This window comes from Symphalangus syndactylus, chromosome 4 (genome assembly GCF_028878055.3).
Source record: "Symphalangus syndactylus isolate Jambi chromosome 4, NHGRI_mSymSyn1-v2.1_pri, whole genome shotgun sequence".
In the NCBI taxonomy this organism is placed as follows: Eukaryota; Metazoa; Chordata; class Mammalia; order Primates; family Hylobatidae; genus Symphalangus; species Symphalangus syndactylus.
In genome coordinates this window covers 100,572,784-100,595,071 of record NC_072426.2, presented here as the reverse complement: position 1 = coordinate 100,595,071, position 22,288 = coordinate 100,572,784, and the positions used below count along the sequence as shown (strand labels likewise).

The 22,288-nt window shown below is 39.3% G+C and overlaps 1 protein-coding gene across 4 annotated transcripts in view; it reads right to left on the bottom strand.

Annotated features, from left to right (window-relative positions):
* Window positions 1–22,288, bottom strand: part of P4HA1 (prolyl 4-hydroxylase subunit alpha 1) — a 94,745-nt gene that overhangs the window by 14,849 nt on the left and 57,608 nt on the right. For 2 of the 4 annotated variants that reach the window (XM_055275807.2, XM_055275809.2), the window contains exons 9-10: window positions 22,065–22,135; window positions 8,491–8,590 (exon numbers count right to left, since the gene is read on the bottom strand). In XM_055275807.2, the coding sequence (XP_055131782.1) occupies window positions 8,491–8,590; window positions 22,065–22,135 (171 nt within the window). The remainder of the gene's footprint in view (window positions 1–8,490; window positions 8,591–22,064; window positions 22,136–22,288) is intronic. The other 2 variants (XM_055275808.2, XM_063637577.1) reach the window with 1 other exon arrangement.

Genomic DNA, 22,288 nt, shown 5'->3' with positions numbered 1-22,288 from the left:
AGAACAAACAGTGTAGAGAAGACCTTAAATGACCTGACGGAGCTGAAAACCATGGCACAAGAACTTCATGGTGCATGCACAAGCTTCATTAGCTGATTTGATCAAGTGGAACAAAGGGTATCAGTGATTGAAGATGGCATTAATGAAATAAAGCGAGAAGACAAGTTTAGAGAAAAAAGAGTAAAAAGAAACAAATAAAGCCTCCAAGAAATATGGGACTATCTAAAAAGACCAAATCTATGTTTGATTGGTGTACCTGAAAGTGACAGGGAGAATGGAACCAGGTTGAAAAGCACTATTCAGGAAATTATCCAGGAGAATTTCCCCAACCTAGCAAGGCAGGCCAACATTCAAATTCAGAAATACAGAGAACACCACAAAGATACTCCTCGAGAAGAGCAACCACAAGACACATAATTGTCAGATTCACCAAGGTTGAAATGAAGGAAAAAATGTTAAAGGCAGCCAGAAAGGTCAGGTTACCCACAAAGGGAGGCCCATCAGACTAACAGTGGATCTCTCTGCAGAAACCCTACGAGCAAGAAGAGAGTGGGGGCCAATATTCAACATTCTTAAAGAAAAGAATTTTCAACCCAGAATTTCATATCCAGCCAAACTAAGCTTCATAAGTAAAGGAGAAATAAAATCCTTTGCAGACAAGCAAATGCTGAGAGATTTTGTCACCACCAGGCCTGCCTTACAAGAGCTCCTGAAGGAAGCACTAAACATGGAAAGGAACAATCAGTACCAGCCACTGCAAAAACATGCCAAATTGTAAAGACCATCGATGCTATGAAGAAACTGCATCAATTAATGAGCAAAATAACCAGCGAATATCATAATGACAGGATCAAATTCACACATAACAATATTAGCCTTAAATGTAAATGGGCTAAATGCCCCCAATGAAAAGGCACGGACTGGCAAATTGGATAGAGTCAAGACCCATCAGGAGACCCATCTCATGTGCAGAGACACACATAGGCTCAAAATAAAGGGATGGAGGAAGATCTACGAAGCAAATGGAAAGAAAAAAAAAAAGCAGGGGTTGCAATCCTAGTCTCTGATCAAACAAACTTTAAACCAACACAGATCAAAAGAGACAAAGAAGGCCATTACATAATGGTAAAGGGATCAATTCAACAAGAAGTGCTAACTATTCTAAATATACATGCACCCAATACAGGGGCACCCAGATTCATAAAGCAAGTCCTTAGAGTCCTAAAAAGAGACTCAGACTCTCACACGATAATAATGAGAGACTTTAACACCCCACTATCAATATTAGATCAACAAGACAGAAGGTTAACAAGGATATCCAGGACTGGAACTCAGCTCTGCACTAAGCAGACCATTATAATAGACATCTACAGAACTCTCTCCACCCCAAATCAACACAATACGCATTCTTCTCAGCACCACATCGTACTTATTCTAAAATTGACCACCTAATTGGAAGTAAAGCACTCCTCAGCAAATGTAAAAGAACAGAAATCACAACAAACTATCTCTCAGACCACAGTGCAATCAAATTAGAACTCAGGATTAAGAAACTCACTCAAAACCACTCAACTACATGGAAACTGAACAACCTGCTCCTGAATGACTACTGGGTAAATAACGAAATGAAGGCAAAGATAAAGATGTTCCTTGAAACCAATGAGAACAAAGACACAACGTACCAGAATCTCTGGGACACATTTAAAGCAGTGTGTAGAGGGAAATTTATAGCACTAAATGCCTGCAAGAGAAAGCCAGAAAGACCTAAAATCGACACACCCTAACATCACAATTAAAAGAACTAGAGAAGCAAGAGCAAACAAATTCAAAAGCTAGCAGAAGGCAAGAAATAACTAAGATCAAAGCAGAACTGAAAGAGATAGAGACATAAAAAAAACCCTTCGAAAAAAATCAATGAATCCAGGAGCTGGTTTTTTGGAAAGATCAACAAAATTGATAGACAGCTAGCAAGACTAATAAAGAAGAAGAGAAAGAAGAATCAAATAGACGCAATAAAAAATAATAAAGGGGATATCACCACTGATCCCACAGAAATACAAACTACTAGAGAATACTATAAACACCTCTATGCAAATAAACTAGAAAATCTAGAAGAAATGGATAAATTCCTGGACACATACACCCAAGACAAAACTAGGAAGAAATTGAATCTCTGAATAGAAAAATAACAGGCTCTGAAATTGAAGCAATAACAGCCTACCAACCAAAAAAAGTCCAGGACCAGATGGATTCACAGCCGAATTCTATCAGAGGTACAAAGAGGAACTGGTACCATTCCTTCTGAAACTATTCCAATCAATAGAAAAAAAGGGAATCCTCCCTAACTCATTTTATGAGGCCAGCACCATCCTGATACCAAAGCCTGGCAGAGACACAACAAAAAAAGAGAATTTTAGGCCAATATCCCTGATGAACATCGATGCAAAAATCCTCAATAAAATATTGGCAAACTGAATCCAGTAGCACATCAAAAAGTTTATCCACCACAATCAAGTCAGCTTCATCCCTGGGATGCAAGGCTGGTTCAACATACACAAATCAATAAACGTAATCCATCACATAAACAGAACCAATGACAAAAACCACATGATTATCTCAATAGATGCAGAAAAGGCCTTTGACAAAATTCAACACCCCTTCATGCTGAAAACTCTCAATAACCTAGGTGTTGATGGAACATATCTCAAAATAATAAGAGCTATTTATGACAAACCCACAGCCAATATACTGAATGGGCAAAAACTGGAAGCACTGTTTGAAATCCGGCACAAGACAAGGATACCCTCCCTCACCACTCCTATTCAATATAGTGTTGGAAGTTCTGGCCAGGGTAATCAGGCAAGAGAAAGAAATAAAGGGTATTCAATTAGGAAAAGAGGAAGTCAAATTGTCCCTGTTTGCAGATGACATGATTGTATATTTAGAAAACCCCATCGTCTCAGCCCAAAATCTCCTTAAGCTGATAAGCAACTTCAGCAAAGTCTCAGGATATAAAATCAATGTGCAAAAATTACAAGCATTCCTATACACCAATAACAGACAAACAGATAGCCAAATCATGAGTGAACTCCCATTCACAACTGCTACAAAGAGAATAAAATACCTAGGAATCCAACTTACAAGGGATGTGAAGGACCTCTTCAAGGAGAACTACAAACCACTGCTCAACGAAATAAAAGAGGACACAAACAAATGGAAGAACATTCCATGCTCATGGATAGGAAGAATCAATATTGTGAAAATGGCCATACTGCCCAAGGTAATTTATAGATTCAATGCCATCCCCATCAAGCTATCAATGACTTTCTTCACAGAATTGGAAAAATCTAAAGTTCACATGTGTGGGCAGCAAGCCACCCAGGTGCCAAGGCAAGAGACCAAGGACACGAGTTGTTCCAGTATAATAAAATATAAAACAAGAATAGTTACACCAGATATAGATCTTAGATATGATTATATATGAATATAATTAATCATTAGTAGTACTTATTCTTTATTCCAATATTATAATAATCCTCGCTCTATAATCATAACCTAGGAAAAACCAGGCCATACAGAGATATGAACTGAGGGGACATAGTGAGGAGTGACCAGAAGACAAGAGTGCGAGCCTTCTGTTATGCCCAGACAGGGCCACCAGCGGGCTCCTTGGTCTAGCGGTAATGCCAGCATCTGAGAAGACACCCGTTGCCAGGCGGACCGTGGTCTAGCGGTAGCGTAAGTGTCAAGGAAAAACACCCGCTACTTAGCAGACCAGGAAAGAGAGTCTCCCTTACCCAGGGGAGTTTAGAGAAGACTCTACTCCTCCACCTCTTGTGGAGGGCCTGACATTAGTCAGGCTCACCCGCAGTTATCCGGAGGCCTAACCATCTCCCTGTGATGCTGTGCTTCAGTGGTCACGCTCCTAGTCCGCCTTCATGTTCCATCTTGTACACCTGGCTCTGCCTTCTAGATAGCAGTAGCAAATTAGTGAAAGTACTAAAAGTCTCTAATAATGGTGTAAGTTGTTTCTCTCTTTGTCTCCTCTCTCTCTCCGCCTCGGCTGCCAGGCAGGAAAGGGCCCCCTGTCCAGTGGACACGTGACCCATGTGGCCTTACCTATCATTGGAGATGGCTCACTCTCCTTATCCTGCCCCTTTGTCTTGTATCCAATAAATATCAGGGCAGCCTGGCATTTGGGGCCACTACTGGTCTCCACGACTTGGTGGTAGTGATCCCCCGGGCCCAGCTGCCTTTTCTTTTATCTCTTTGTCTTATGTCTTTATTTCTACACTCTCTTGTCTCCGTACATGGGGAAAGACCCACCAACCCTGTGGGGCTGGGCCCTACACATATGGAACCAAAAAAGAGCCCACATAGCCAAGACAATCCTAAGCCAAAACAACAAAGCAGGAGGCATCATGCTACCTGACTTCAAACTATACTACAAGGCTACAGTAACCAAAACAGCATGGTAACTGGTACCAAAACAGAGAGATACACCAATAGAACAGAACAGAGGCCTCAGAAATAACAACACACATCGACAACCATCTGATCTTTGACAAACCTGACAAAAACAAGAAATGGGGAAAGGATTCCGTATTTAATAAATGGTACTGGGAAAACTGGCTAGCCATATGTAGAAAGCTGAAACTGGATCCCTTCCTTAACACCTTATACAAATATTAATTCAAGATGGATTAAAGACTTAAATGTTAGACCTAAAACCATAAAAACCCTAGAAGAAAACCTAGGCAATACCATTCAGGACATAGGCATGGGGAAGGACTTCATGACTACAACACCAAAAGCAATGGGAACAAAAGCCAAAATACACAAATGGTAGGATCTAATTAAACTAAAGAGCTTCTTCATGGCAAAAGAAACTACCATCAGAATGAACAGGCAACCTACAGAATAGGAGAAAATTTCTGCAATCTACCCATCTGACAAACGGCTAATATCCAGAATCTACAAAGAACTTAAATTTACAAGAAAAAAACAAACAACCCCATCAAAAAGTGGGCAAAGGATATGAACAGACACTTCTCAAAAAAAGACATTTATGCAGCCAACAGACACATGAAAAAATGCTCATCATCACTGGTCATAAGAGAAATGCGAAGCAAAACCACAATGAGATACCACCTCATGCCAGTTAGAATGGCCATCATTAAAAAGTCAGGAAACAACAGATGCTGGAGAGGATGTGGAGAAACAGGAACACTTTTACACTGTTGGTGGGAGTGTAAATTAGTTCAACCATTGTGGAAGACAGTATGGCGATTTCTCAAGGATCTAGAAGTAGAAATACCATTTGACCCAGCAATCCTATTACTGGGTAAATACCCAAAGGATTATAAATCATGCTACTATAAAGACACATATACACATATGTTTACTGTGGCACTATTCACAATAGCGAAGACTTGGAACCAACCCAAATGTCCATCAATGATAGACTGGATTAAGAAAATGTGGCACATGTACACCATGGAATACTATGCAGCCATAAAAAAGGATGAGTTCATGTCCTTTGCAGGGACATGGATGAAGCTGGAAACCATCATTCTCAGCAAACTCTCACAAGGATAGAAAACCAAACAGCACATGTTCTCACTCACAGGTGGAAATTGAACAATGAGAATACTTGGACACAGGGCAGGGAACATCACACACCGGGGCCTGTCGGAGGGTGGGGGGCTGGGGGAGGAATAGCATTAGGAGAAATACCTAATGTAAATGATGAGTTGATGGGTGCAGCAAACCAACATGGCACATGTATACCTATGTAACAAACCTGCATGTTGTGCACATGTACCCTAGAACTTAAAGTATAAAAAAAAAAGGGAGGGAAAGAAGAAAGAAAGGAAAGAAGGGAGGCAGGGAGGGGGGGAGGGAGGGAGGAAGGAAGAAAGTAAAGAAGAGGGTGGGAGGGAGGAAGAGAGAGAAGAAGAAAGAAAGGAAAGGAGGGAAAGATGGATGGATGGAGGGAAGGCGGGAAGGGAAGGAAGGAAGCAAGCAAGCAAACATGGCAGGAAGGAAGGAAGGAAGGGACAGAGAGAGGGAGGAAGGAAGGGAGGAACGGAGGAAGGACAGGAAGGACGGAGGGAGGGAGGAATCAGAAATCATAGCCAGTGAAACCCAGGAAAACCATTAGGCAGGAATTAGGACGATACCTTATTCGGGTTTGTATTCCCAACATTTAGCACACCACATGTATCAAAAATGTTGTTGGATGAGTACTGAACAACGGTCAAACACTGAATAAACCTGGCAGGTTTGCATCACAGGGGAAGGCACAGTGTTACTGGACTGAGTGGGTTGCTGTTTTTCATGCCAAGTCATGACCGTAGGATTCAGCGTGTTGGGTGAAAACAGTTTTATGAATCTCACTTTTAAAAAACTGCAAGTGCTATAAATAAAAGTTTTCATATTTTTGAGATAGAAAAAAAAAACAGAAGACCATGTGTTCTGACAAAGATGGAGTAGGATGGCATCAAACTGTGTCACTGTAAAACACACACACACACACACACACACAAAATACATTTTTAAAACTTAATTAGAAAAAGGGAATTAACTGCCTTTAAGAATACATTTTGGTCTTCTGATAAATTAACAGTTTATTTATTTATTTATTTCTGAGACAGAGTTTCACTCTCATTGCCCAGGCTGGAGGGCAATGGCACAATCTCAGCTCACTGCAACCTCCACCTCCTGGGTTCAAGCAATTCTCCTACCTCAGCCTCCCAAGTAGCTGGAATTACAGGCATGCGCCACCACGCCCGGCTAATTTATTTGTATTTTTTACTAGAGACGGGGTTTCTCCATGTTGGTCAGGCTGGTCTCGAACTCCTAACTTCAGGTGATCCACCTGGCTTGGCCTCCCAAAGTGCTGGGATTACAGGCATGAGCCACCAGACCCGGACAACAGTTTATTATTTAAAGTTGAAAAGAGGCCAGGCACAGTGGCTCATGCCTATAATCCCAACACTTTGTGATGCCAAGGCAGGCAGATTACTTGAGGCCAGGAGTTCAAGACCAGCCTGGCCAACATGGTGAAACCCTATCTCTACTAAAAATACAAAAATTAGCTAGGCATGGCAGCATGTGCCTGTGGTCCCAGCTACTTGGGAGGCTGAGGCAGGAGAATCACTTGAGCCCAGGAAGCAGAGGTCGCACTGATCCAAGATTGCACCACTGCACTCCAGTGAGACTGTCTCAAAAAAAAAAAAAGAAAAACAAAAACAAAAAAGGTTGAAAAGAAGCAAAAGTATCACCTTTCTAATGAATTTATGAGCTGCATATTGACTGCATCTGTCTTAGAATTTTGCAACCAGGCCAGACACAGTGCCTCACGCCTGTAATCCCAGCACTTTGGGAGGCCAAGGCAGGTGGATCACTTGAGGTCAGGAGTTCAAGACCAGCCTGGCCAACATAGTGAAACCCCATCTCTATTAAAAATACAAAATTAGCTCAGTGTGGTGGCGCATGCCTGTAATCCCAGCTACTTGGGAGGCTGAGGCAGGAGAATCGCTTGAACTAGGAGACAGGGGTTGTAGTGAGCCAAGATTATGTCACTGCACTCCAGCCTGGGCCACACAGCCAGACTCCATCTCAAAAAAAAAAAAAAAAAAAAAATAATCTGCAACCAGAAAGGCTATAATAAAGGCATTGGTTTTTTAGTGCATTTTGATAACTTCAAAAAAAAATCTAATACAGAAAAGGGAACTCAAATATTTTAAAAAGTATTTTTCTACAGGAAAAGACTAAGGAATAGTAAATAACGCTGACAAAGGGGAAGACTAAGCTGTTTCTTTGGTTTATAGGCCTATGCTTATTTTTTTTTTTACTATTGAAACCAAATGAGATTATTATATATTGATTTTATCTTTATTCCCTATAACTAACATTCCTATATATATATCTGTTTACTACAGATATTTTAAGTCAAGTTGTGATTATGACAGAGTGAAGAATTATTTTGGGACAGCTGCTTTTGATGACAAATGATTTATAGATATAAAAGTAACAGAAAAAGAGAAGTGATGAAAAAAGTCAGTCCTGGGTTTCACTATTACAAATAAAGGAAAACTATTTGCTTAAAAATAAATAAATAAAAAGAAAAAAAAAACTATTTTTTAAAATCCATCCTGGCCACTTGACAGGCAAACTGAGGCCTGGGGGATAGAAAAAAAAATTACAGTGTACTTAGTAAGAATTAGTGATATATATTTTTCATTTCCCTAGACATCTATACTCAACAGTAAGAGTTTTCACATTTTGACAAGAAATTTAAAAGTCACAGAACAATCACAATTTTTCCCATTATTAAAATCACTTTGCATGGTTGCAGCTTATACAGGGTCACTTTTTAAGGTCCCAAACTATCATGCAAATTGAGGACTGCCTGTTCAGTGTCAGGAAATCTCTGAAGCATCTCTTGAAGTGTAAAAATGACTTAAGGATAATGTGATTACCTACCTGTAATTCCTCTGCTGTGGAAACATCTAGTCCTGTTAGATCTTGTATTCTCATATTAATTCGAGACACCACAGGGTTTTCATAGCCAGAGAGCCAGGCACTAAGAATAAGAGGAATATTAGTTTTATTGATAATGTTTCATTACATGGAGACTAATAGCTATTATGTTTAAAGCCATAATATTTAATATATAGGACAATAAACCTTTACTGAAGGCATTTAGTTCATTTTCTTGCTTAGTATCATCTTTATTAACAGATACTGTAATTTTTTAAAGATGTCACATTCTACTGTTAGAGGTTGGGAAGGAAAAAACTAATCAAATTTATTATAACGCTTCTATGAAAACTGTTGGATTAATGTAAGGAGGCTATATGGAAAGCCACCTACATCGAGGACTTCAAAAAATTCTTTAAAAAACCATACCAAACAAAACAACGTTCCTTCCAGGTAAGGTATAGGAACTGACTATGGTGGAAGTCATGAGGTCTTTAGCCTCAGCTACATAATGCTAATATTTTATAAGAAAAAAATTCTGTTTACTGCTTAAGTTTTGAAAAGGTACCCAAACACACCTAATGGACAATAACAGGTGTTGGTAAGGATGTGAAGAAACTGGAGCCCTCATACATTGCTGATGGTAATGTAAAAGGGGCAGCCACTTTGGAAAACAGTTTGGTAGTTGCTCAAAATGCTAAAGACAGTTACCACATGACCCAGCAATTTACTTCTAGGTATATATCCAAGAGAAATTAAATCTTATGTCCATACAATAACTTGTACAGAATTTTTTATGGCATCATTACATATAATAGCCAAAAAGTAGAAACAACCCAAATATCCATCAATTTATCAATGGATACATAAAACATGATACGTCTATAAACTGGAATATTATTGTGTCACAAAAAGGAATAAAGTACTGGCCAGGCACAGTGGCTCATGCCTGTAATCCCAGCACTTTGGGAGGCCGAGGTGGAAAGGTCACTTGAGGCCAGGAGTTTGAGACCAGCCTGGGCAACACAGTGAGACCTCAACTCTACAAAACATTTAAAAAATTAGCTGGGCATGGTGGCATGCACCTGTAATTCCAGCTACTCTGGCAGCTGAGGCAAGAGAGCCGCTTGAGCATAGGAGTTTGAGGCTGCAGTGAATTATGATCACACCACTGCATTCCAACCTGGGCGACAGAGTGAGACCCTGTCTCTACATACATGCTGCAACATGGATGGAACATCATATTAAGTCAAAGAAGCCAGACACAAAGGCCACATGTTATATAATGCCACTTCTATGAAATATACAGAATAGGCAAATCAATAGACAATAGAAAATAGATTAGTGGTTGCCAGGGGATGGGGCTGGGGGAAATGGGAAATGACTCCTAATGGATACAGGATTTTTTTTGAGTGACAAAAATGTTCTGGAATTAGATACTGGTTATAGTTGCACAAGGCTAAAAACCACTGAAATGCACGCTTTAAAAGCGTGAATTTTATGATACGGGAAGTATATCTCAATTTTAAATGGTACTCCCAAATTCAGCTATATCCCTTTTTCACATATGCTTTTAACCAGTCAGTCCTTCGCTTTCTTCACTTCTCCTCTCACTGAGATTTGATTCCATAGTTCACCATTTTAACAACATTCTTTCTAAATGCCTAAACTCAACTGTCTGGCAGAAACAATCCTGGATGAATCTCTTTTCTCCAAGCTTATATCTCTGTCACCAAATCCTACTGGAGAAAGTCATGAAATAGGGCAGATATGTTCCCCTAAAAATTCATGAATACCAACTTCAAATGGGCTCTTCACATTTACTTCCTCTTCCACTCTGTACCCTAACTGACTTCAGCCTCTCCCTTCAGTCAGTAGATAATGTATCTCCTACTTCATAGAGCAAATAAACTCCTTTACAATTAAAAATTATTTCCCCAAATCTGTATATCCCTCCAGCTACCAATCTTTCTTTTCCCTCTGCAAGCTAACTTTGTCAGATTCCTAATCTCTGAACCCACTGTAATCTAATTTTAGTCACTTATATCACTCCCTCAAAATTGCTCTTGCTAATCTTACCCATAGCCCTATTGTGCTTCTAAATCTAATGACATTTTTCTATTCTCATTTTATTTATTCCTTTGGTAACATTTGTGACAACACTCATCCTTTTGGAAACTCTCTCAAACACTCATTCTCCAGGAATTCCTCCAGTGTCTCAGGCTGCTTTGTCTTGGTCTCCTAATTTACAGCCTCCAACACTATATTCTGCCTCCCTCTCAGGACCGCAGCAACATTTCCTCAAGAATGTATTTCCTCTAGCCCTAAGGCTAGTGCATATGCTCTTCCCTCTGCCCAGAATATTCTTTTTCAATTTGCAAAATTAAGACTTTGGATATCACCTTAGTTACCACTTCTTTAGTGGAGCTTTCCTTTACCTCTCCCACTGCCAGACAAAGCCAAAGCTTCCACAGACAGACAAAGGAAGCGAGCAAAGTGTGAGAGAGAGCAAGAGAGAGTGTGTGGGTTTTTCTTTAACAAGAGAAAGACATGGAGAAGAAAGAAGTTTTTACTAATCCCAACATGAAACTAACAAGACAAACAGGGTGGATTCTTAGATGAATCTAAGATTTATCCTATGTTACTAAAATTATTTGCTTGGTGATATCTTGCAAGATTTTTGGGACTGGCTGAGTATTACAGAATTCCTCAGTGTAGCAAAAATGGGAAGAATCAAAGTGTTATTGTTGTAAAGAATATAGCTGATTAAGTATATTAAGAATTTTTTTCTTCTAATTCTGCCGAAGTTCCTGGTAGACCTGATCTGGTATATATCAATGTACCTGTCTTTCCTGCCTGGCACAATTTGATGGATGTCTGAACTTTATAAGCAACCAGCCAACTACTGACTTGATTTTTACAGGTAATTGCAATGCTAAATTGGAAAAGTATTCTAATAAAGCTTCGAACTAAATGCCTCATGAACAAACTGTTCCTATTCCATCCTGGAACCTATCACCCACAGAGAACATGTCTTCTGATATCTTCAACTTCCCTCCCTGCTACCAACAACTTTTAAATATCTAGTCTTATCTTTTCCTCTTGTACTTTGGTGGAATCATCGTCCTTTGGCCTTATAGAGGCAGACTTTCTATCTATGCTTTTGATTCTATCCTTTCCAACTCTAGATGCCTTACTCCAGCAGTTATTGCCTCCCTTTTATGTTTAATCTCCTCCTTGTCAATGCTTGCTTACTGAAGTCTCCTGCTACCAAGAAAAATACCTTCACTTTAGCCATTCTAGCAAATTACCACTCCAGTCTTTCACTTTACTCCTTTAAAACTGCAAAAGCAAGAAATGCTTGCTACATTCCACAAATGGTCATGGGACACTGGTTATCTACATGCAAAGAAAGAAGCTCTGGACCTCTGCTTCACATTATATTAAAAAGAATTACTCAAGATGGATCAAAGACCTAAATGTAAAAGCTAAAATTATAAAAACCGTGGGAAGAAAACACAGGAGCAAATCTTTGTGACATTGGACTAAGCAATGTTGTTTAGCTATGACATCAAAAGTACAGGCAACAAAAGGAATAAATAAACGGGACATTATCCAAATAAAAACCTTTTGTGCTTCAAAGAATAACATCATGAAAGTTAAACAGGATGGGCACAGTGGTTCAAATCTGTAATCCCAGCACTTTGGGAAGCCAAGGCAGGAAAATCGCTTGAGTTCAAGACCAGTCTGGACAACCTAGCAAGACCCTGTCTCCACAAAAAAAGTTAAAAAATTAGCCAGGCATGGTAGCGTGTGCCTGTGTAATCCTAGCTACTCATGAGGCTGAAGCGGATTACTTAAGCCCAGGAGTTCAAGGATGCAGGGAGCTACAATCACACCACTGCACTCCAGCCTGGGCCCCAGAATGAGAACCTATCTCTAAAAAAATGAAAATTTGTGGTAAAATACATGTAACATAAAATTAGCCATTTAGACTACTTTTTAAATTATGGTAAAATATATGTAACAGAAATTTTACCATTTTAATTATTTTAAGTGTACAATTCACTGGTGTTAAGTACATTTATAATACCTTGCAACCATCAGCACTATCCATTTCCAGAACTTTTTCATCAAAATCAAACAGAAAACTGTACCCATTGAATAACAACTCCCATCTCTCCCTCCCCACAACCCCTGGTAACCCTCTATTCTACGTTCCATCTGTATGGATTTGCCTATTCTAGGTATCTCCTATAAGAATAATCATATAATATTTGTCAATTCTAGCTTATTTCACTTAATACGTGTTTTTTTTTTTTTTTTGGGACAGGGTCTCAACTCCAGTTGCCCAGGCTGGAGTGCAGTGATGCAATCTTGGCTCACTGCAGCCTCAACCTTCGGGGCTCAGGTTACTCTTCCACCTCAGCCTCCCAAGTAGCTGGGACTACAGGTGTGCACCACCATAGTTTTTTGTATTTTTAGTAGAGATGGGGGTTCATCATGGTGACCAGGCTGGTGTCAAACTCCTGGACTCAGGCAATCTGCCTGCCTCAGCCTCCCAAAGTGCTAAGATTACAGGTGTGAGCCACCACACCCAGCCAACATGTTTTCAAGGTTCATCCATGTTATAAGCAGGGTATCAGAATTTCGTTTCCTAAGGCGGAAGAATATTCTGTTATCTATATATACCACATGTTTATCCATTCATTTGTTGATGGACATTTGGGTTGCTTCTAACCTTGGGCTATAGTGAATAAATGATGTTATGAACATTGGTGTGCAAGTATCTGACTCCTTGCTTTAAATTATTTTGGGTATGTACCTAGAAGTAGAATTGCTGGATCACACGGTAACCCTAAACTTTTCGAGGAGCTGGCAGACTATATTCCACAGCAGTGACACCACTTTATATTCCCATTCCTCACTGCCTTTTAAACTACTGCTTTTAGAAAAAAAAAAAAAAAAGTCTAATAACCTCCCAGCACTTTGGGAAGCCAAGGCGGGAGGATCGTCTGGGGATAGGAGTTTAAGACCAGTCTGGGAAACATAGCGAGACCCTGTCTTTACAAAAAAATAAAAATAAAAATAAACAATGAGCAAGGTGTGGTGGCACATGCCTATAGTTTCAGCTACTTAGAGGCTGAGGCAGGAGGATTGCTTGAGCCCAGGAGTTTGAGGTTGCTATGCCCACACCACTACACTCCAGGCTTGGCAACAGAATGAGACCTCATCTCTTAAAAAAACAACAGACCACCACCACAAACCTTTAATTCCAGGAATGGCCATGAAAGTCTACCAATTAAGTACTGGTTAAATAATAGGTTATTTCTAATTCTTCTCTATTATAAACAATATTATAACAAAATGCTGTATCTGTATCTTTGCACACTTGTGGGAGTATCTCTACGATAAATTCCTAGATGTGGAATTGCTAAATGACTTTTACATTTTGATAAATGTCAAATTTCCCTCCAAAACAGTTGCAATGATTTACACCTACCCATTTCATAAAACCCTTGCCAGTTTCAATCCTTTTATTCTTTGTCAATCTTAGCAAGGCAAAAATATTTTAATGGTTTAAATTTTTTAAGTTTTTATTTGCACTTCTTGTTATATCATAACATATCTCGGCCAGGCGCAGTGGCTCACGCCTGTAATCCCAGCATTTTGGGAGGCTGAGGCAGGTGATCTCTTGAGGTCAGGAGTTCGAGACCAGCCTGACCAACGTGGTGAAACCCCACCTCTACTAAAAATACAAAATTAGCCAGGTGTGATGGTGCACACCTGTAACCCCAGCTACTTGGGAGGCTGAGGCAGGAGAATCGCTTGAACCAGGAGGCAGAGGTTGCAGCGAGCCGAGATCATGCCATTGCACTTGAGTCTGGGCAACAAGAGCAAAACACCGTCTCAAAAAAAAAAAAAAAAAAAATCTCAATGAAGGGTTTGAGGCTTAGCAGTTAAAGCCAATGTTCGTTGTAGTTTAAAAAAAAAAAAACTGTCAGGGCCGGGCGCGGTGGCTCATGCTTGTAATCCCAGCACTTTGGGAGGCCGAGGCGGGCGGATCACGAGGTCAGGAGATCGAGACCACGGTGAAACCCCGTCTCTACTAAAAATACAAAAAAATAGCCGGGCGTGGTGGCGGGCGCCTGTAGTCCCAGCTACTCGGAGAGGCTGAGGCAGGAGAATGGCGTGAACCCGGGAGGTGGAGCTTGCAGTGAGCCGAGATTATGCCACTGCACTCCAGCCTGGGCGACAGAGCGAGACTCCGTCTCAAAAAAAAAAAAAACAAAAACTGTCAACCTGTCATCTTAATTGTAGTTCTGTTGTAGTCACTACAGAGGCAAATGAATTCTACTGATGCATGGGAAGTTATTTCATTTAATTTGACTTTCATGTAAAATCCCTTCCAAAATATAGTAACACTTCTTTTTTTTGAGATGGAGTCTGGTTCTGTCACCCAGGCTAGAGTGCAGTGACGCTATCTCGACTTACTGCAACTTCTACCTCCCGGGCTCAGGCAATCCTCCCACCTCAGCCTCCGGAGTAACTGGAACTACAGGCATGCACCACCAAGCCCGGCTAATTTCTGTATTTTTTGTAGAGATGAGATTTCACCATGTTGCCCAGGCTGGTCTCAAACTCCTGAGCTCAAGCAATCTACCTGCCTTGACCTCCCAAAGTGCTGGAATTACAGGTGTGAGCCATCACACCTGGCCCAAAATATATTAAGACTTTCCTTAGTTTAAGAACTATCTTCAAGTTACTCATCTGGATCCCATCCTTAACAATTACTGCTAATCTGTCTTCAGTGACATTATATAGACATATTAGGCTATCTAAAAACTCAGCTCTGAATTTACACTATAACATTACTAAAAATTCAGTGGAGACCATTATACTATAATGTATGTTAACTGTCCATTCTTCTAGGACCTGGAAGTCTTATTCCTGTGTTAGATTAAATCATAAGAAATCCAGAGGTTTTTCTTTCTAGTACTCAGTGCTTTAACTGAGTTGGGATTTTTTTTTAATGTTATAGCATTTAATAGGAAAAATCATTTGAAGATCATTTATCTTTTGTATAACTGTAATTGAAAATGTCAACTAATTATACAGTGTTTTTCCCCATAAAACACAATTTAGTGCCAGGAGAAAAAAGAACTATTTCTTCCGATAACTTTATATGTGTCCTTTTTTTTCATTAAAAATTAAATAGCCCAAAGTATCTTCCTTTTGGCCTTAATGACAGGACCTGAGGCCAAAGCTCTGCGTTCAATTAGAGTAACATTTCTACGCTTTCTTCCTATTGAGTTTCTGCTGTTAAAAAAAAAAAAAAAAAAAAAAAACTTTATGATTTTGTAAAATATCACTAGAATGCGCAGAGTAAGGGAGCAACATTCTCACACTGCAAAACTACACTTCTAATATATGAGTAAGGAAGGCTCCAAAGAAAAATGTCAGTAATATAATTTGAACATGATCACTACCTTCTTCTTCTAACCCGACACACACATAAGAATATTCTATGATTAGCGAATCTAAAACCACTATTTTTTTTTTTTTTTTTACAAAGGCAAAAGATAAGTCATACCCCAAAAGTGCCAGTTACAGAGGACAAAATTTCCAATAATTCTTCTCTAGGTGCCTGATGGTTAACAAAGGCTAATAATCTAGACTGGGAATATATCCAGTCCCTTTGCTTCACAGTGGGATAATTATGCAATAACACTATACATCCACTCATTTCAGTTATCTCAGTCTGAGTACCACAGTTCAACCCATTAGAGGGCAGTGTTGTTAAAAGTTATGCCATTAAAAAAAAAAAGCTGAATCACTCAAAACTTTTTGTATTTGTTTATATATATTATACTTTAACACTAATTTGCTCCTTAGTAACAAGAGTAAACAAAATCTTAAGCCTAAATATCATATTTACGATATATTTAAGGCCAGACATGGTGGCTCATGCCTGTAATCCCAGCACTTTGGGAGGCCAAGGTGAGATGATCACTTGAGCCCAGGAGTTCAAGACCAGCCTGTGCAACAAAGCAAAACCGCATCTCTACAAAAATACAAAAATTAGCTGGGCATGGTGGTGTGCACCCGTAGCCCCAGTTACTCAGGAGGCTGAGGTGGGAGGATTGCTTGAGCCTGGGAGGTGGAGGCTGTAGTGAGCCATGATTGTGCCACTGCACTCCAGCCTGGGTGACAGAGTAAGACCCTGTCTCCAAAAGAAAATAAAGTAAAATTAAATAAATACACACACATACATATATAAATATCATGTTACATTTATGATATCATAAATACCATATTGTAGGAAATCATCACTTCAGAGTAAAAAAATGAAAATCACTTCCGCACCAGAATCAAAAAAGCTTTCCTACCACTCTAAACAGATTATTGTTTATTTGCATAGGTCATTATTTATATTACTTTAACTAGACTTTATGAGTTCACTTAACTATCTTTTCAGAGCACAAAACTGAATGTTTACATTTCAAAAACTTCAAATTCCATTTCTCTGATCTAGCCAAAATTAGCTTTTTCATTTACAAGCTGTAGTAAATTCTTAGGGTTTTTATTTGCTTTTTAATAGCAGAAAAGACAGAGATGACTTGCCAAAAGTTAACAGATGGTCAGTAACATAAGTAAAACCTTTTTTGGCTGGATACAATGGCTCGTGCCTGTAATACCAATACTCTGGGAGGCTGATGTCGGAGGATCACTTGAGCCCAGGAGTTTGAGACCAGCCTAGGCAATATAGTGAGACCCTGTCTCTACAAAAAAAAAAAAAATTAAAAATTATCCAAGCATGGTGGTGTGCACCTGTATTTCCAGCTACTCAGGAGACTGAGGTGGGAAGATCACTTCTGCCCAGGAGTTGGAGGGAGCAGTGAGCTATGATCATGCCACTGGACTTAGGCCTAGATGACAGAGCAAGACTCTGCCTCCTAAAAAAAAAAAAAAAAAAAAAAAAAACAAACAAACAAAAAAAACCTTTTTTGTTTTATGGTTTTGGTTTTGTTTGTTTTTTGAAACAGAGTCTCGCTCTGTTGCCCAGGCTGGAGTGCACTGGCACAATCTCAGCTCACTGCAAGCTCCGCCTCCTGGATTCATGCCGTTCTCCCGCCTCAGCCTCCCCAGTAGTTGGGACCACAGGCACCCGCCACCACACCCAGCTAATTTTTTTGTATTTTTAGTAGAGACAGGGTTTCACCATGTTAGCCAGAATGGTCTCGATCTCCTGACCTCATGATCCGCCCACCTGGGCCTCCCAAAGTGCTGGGATTACAGGCATGAGCCACCACGTCCAGCCTGTTTTATGTTTTTTAAATAGTAAAAGAGTTCCAAAAATATTTTGCCAAAAAAATTCTATTTGCTGAAATGCTGGAACAAATTATTACTTCCATTGAAGGTGATGTCATCACTTAGACAGTTCTCTAAATACAGATATTTGAAATTCCTTTCTAAATCATTCAAAATACAGATGTTCCCAGGCTACAAGGGATTAAATTAACTGACATCAGAAAACAAAGTTTCTTCCATTTGGCAACTGAGATACCCATTTTTTTTTTTTTTTTTTGAGACAGAGTTTTTGCTCTGTCACCCAAGCTGGAGTGCAGTGGTGCAATCTCAGCTCACTGCAATCTCTGCTTCCCAGGCTCAAGTGATCTACCCACCTAAGCCTCCTGGGTAGCTGGGACTATAGATGTGCACCATCACTCTCAGCTAATTTTTTTCTTAATTTTTTGTAAATAGAGACAAGGTCTAGCTATACTACCCAGGCTGGTCTCAAGCTCCTGGGCTCAAACCATCCTCTCGCCTCAGCCTCCCAAAGTGCTGATATTACAGACATGAGCCACCATGCCCGGCCTTCTAATGCTAGTAGCTAAATACCTTCTGCTATCATTTATAATATGTTAAGTATGGTTGTACCTTTCTCAAAAATCCAATAAAACTGCTTAGGAGCTACAAAACTAGAATATTTAAAAAATAGGTTTGAAATGTTTAGAAATATTTAGTTTTTTTAAGTGTATAGATCACTTTCCTACATGATTTATTTTAATTTCTTGGCAACAGTCTATTGACTGTGGGCGAGATATTTCTTCAAAAGGGCCATTGTGTACATAGAAAATTTCCAAAAAACAGTCTTCCAAAACATTGAATTCATGAATTTTTTTTTTTTTTTTTTTTTTCGAGATGGAGTCTTGCTCTGTTGCCAGGCTGGAGTGCAGTGGTGCAATCTCGGCTCACTGCAATCTCTGCCTCCCGGGTTCAAGCCATTCTCCTGCCTCAGCCTCCTGAGTAGCTGGGATTACAGGTGCGCCACCACACCCAGCTAATTTTTGTATCTTTAGTAGAGATGGGGTTTTACCATGTTTGCCAGGATGGTCTTGATCTCCTGACCGTGTGATCCACCCACCTTGGCCTCCCAAAGTGCTGGGATTACAGGCGTGAGCCACCGCTCCTGGCCGTAATCTTGTTTTATATGCTTCCTAGAAGCATGCAAATCTAGAGAATTTAGCTATTTACAAACTTTATGACAAAAAATGTGTAAAACCATGCAATAATCTGATAAAATCTGTAACAGTTTAATTTTTATTCTTTTTTAAAGAAGGGTTTTTTTTGTAGATATGAATTAGGTTCTGTAATAGAATGGAAAATTAGCTTAATGTAAAAATCGAGTTAATTACAATGTTCAGAAGCATTGTAAATCGTATCTCAAAACATGTCTATGCAAATTAGTTTCTGCAAATCCTTACTATCTATTAGTGTTCCTTAAGGGTAATTGCTCCTGTGATTAAAATGAAAATCATATTATGGCAAATTTAAATTTTCTTCATGTCTTCTAATGGGGTTCAGGACACTCTACCCCAAAATATGGCACTGTAGCATTTGAGCAGAAGCAGGTCTCTCTGACCTTCTCCCACTCTTTTCCCCTTAAGCAGGCCATAAAAGAATTCTCTGGGGCAGGCGCGGTGGCTCACGCTTGTAATCCCAGCACTTTGGGAGGCCGAGGCGGGCGGATCACGAGGTGAGGAGATCGAGACCATCCTGGCTAACACGGTGAAACTCATCTCTACTAAAAATACAAAAAATTAGCCAGGCAGTGGCGGGTGCCAGCTACTCAGGAGGCTAAGGCAGAAGAATGGTGTGAACCCGGGAGGCGGAGCTTGCAGTGAGCCAAGATCGCGCCACTGCACTCCAGCCTGGGCGACAGAGTGAGACTCCGTCTCAAAAAAAAAAAAAAAAAAAAAAAAATTATCTGACCTTCCTCTAAAGTAGTATATAACACTTTCAATCCAGAAGTATCCTCTCTCTACCTGGAAGAAAGGAACATCCTTATCCTGAGACATAGAGATACCAAGAAGTATCTGAACAAACAGGCTTTGCTAAGTTCCCCCCAGTTTATTACCATTAGATCATATCCCCTTTGTTCGTCATACTTCTGTATGACTATCCACTCATCAAACCTAGCATAAAAATACACAGGTTTCCCTGTTTCTTTGGGTTCTCATTTTTTTCTATTTCTTTTCTTTTTTTTGAGACAGGATCTTACTCTGTCACCCTGGCTGGAGTGCAGTGGCATGCTCATGGTTCACTGTAGCCTCGACCTCCTCAGGCTCAGGTGATCCTCCCACCTCAGCCTCCCAAGTAACTGGGTCTACAGGTACATGCCACCATACCTAGCTAATTTTTTTGTATTTTTTGTAGAGATGGGGTTTTACCATGTTGCTCAGGCTGGGGTCTTCATTTCTAAAGGCTTCTTGTCATGTAAATTTTGTATTAAATAAATTTGTATGCTTTTCTCTTGTTAATCTGTCTTTTGGTATAGGGGTCTCAGCTATGAAGCTAGTGATAGGCAAGAAAAAAACTTTTTCTCTTACTGGGGCAAAAGGGCAGGTGGTGTTATACAGCAGAGACAAGAAACCAAGACGTGTATAGTAACGTTTAAGGTTAATATATAAAAGACATATGGTTCTGCCCAAAAAAGAAAAAGGAAATGCTGAATCAATGCATTAGGTCTGGCCTAATCTTTTTATCTTTTTGAAGACAGCAGTAATCTTCAAAATTTCTGAGTACCTCCTAAAATGCTTGTTAAAATCTATGTTTGCCTTTGCATAATTTTTTTAGTTGACAACTAAAATTTTTCAAAATTTAGTTTCGAATGATTGAATTCTGTCATATTGAAAACGTTGGTAATTCCTAAAAAACGATTACTTTAAAATGTATCCACTGGAATCTAAATACCATAATGATTTGATATCCACCATCATCCACTTAAAATATGTGAACAAAATATTTTTTAATACTTGGACATTTTACATCTTTTTTTTTTCTTGATGTTACATTTTCATTCCATTCTTATCCCAGAACAGTGATTCTCAACAGTGGTGGAGTCACTAGAGGTAGTGGTAGGGATTTTACCTATCAGGGGACATTTGACAATGTCTGGAGACATTTTTGATTGTCACAACTTAAGGAAGGGTGCTACTGGCACCCAGTGAACCACAGATGCTATTAAACATCCTACAAAGCTGAAGATAACCCGCAACAACCAGCATTATCTGACTCAAAATGTCAATGGTGCTACTGACAAGGTTAAGAAACCTCATCCTACAGTGACACATTTTTATGCCTGAAAATCTTTTATCACATTATACTTCTCTATATTAAAAATATTTATACAGTTAACAAAAATATGAATTTCCTAAAACAAAAAGCCTGTGTTAAAGACCTACAAAAAGGCTGTGTTAAAGACAGTATCTTCTGGATTGTTACTATAATTATTATTCACATTTGTTAATCTAAATAACATGACTAAACAATCATTATCAAGTAAACAAGTGAAAATGTATTAAGATGTTCCTAATGAGATGGATGGGGCTTATGTTTGTTATATTTCATTAGTTATTGTGTCTGTGGATAAATAAATATTCTAATTGTTAGAATAAAAAGTCAGCACAAAGATATTTCTATTTTCATGAGAGCCGAGAAACCTTCATAAGTAGATGGAAAAGGAGTTCTATTATAATGTCACCCAATTCTGTGAGCTCTAAGTTACACAGTGAGCTCTTTTTAAAAAATTATTTTAGTGATCAATCAACTAATAACCTAATAAGATTCTCTTTAAACATTGTTAAAAGCAAGGAACTTGCAAAGGCTTTGTTATATAGTCATTCAAGGCACTTACTTACACAATACCTGCAGCTACTGGGTGACCCTGAGATTTTTAAACCCCTGCTTTACTGCAGAGTCCAAAAGAGGCCTTGTTTAATGAAGGGAATTTGGGAACTTCTCTTAGTTCAATATGAGAACACATTTCACTAATCAAAGTTCGGGGAGCCTCAACAGACATTATGTAAGTTGATGTTACTTTGGAAAACCCCTATTAACTACCCCATAACCGTGTTTATTAGTCCATCATGAAAACTCCAGCACAGATATTATCAACTATCTATGCCTAACCACCTAGGTCTTAGAAACTATATCATGAGTTTTCAGAAAATTAGATTCCCAAGAAAGAAATGGTCCAAATATGACTAAAGTTCTCTCCATTATTCCCTTACCTCTTAGATACTCTGTACTGTGCTGTGGTCAATTTTCCAGTCTCAGGGTCATGTACTGTAGCTCGGCTCAGCTACAAAAAAAGAGAAAGGACAAGGACTTACTCCAGTAGCAGGCAATTTTGGGCTTTTTGTTTTGTTTTGTTTTGTTTTGCCAAGCCACAGGTGATTGGAAGGGTTCAGATTGGTCTGGATGGTGGGTAATGGTCTCAAATCCACAAAAACAT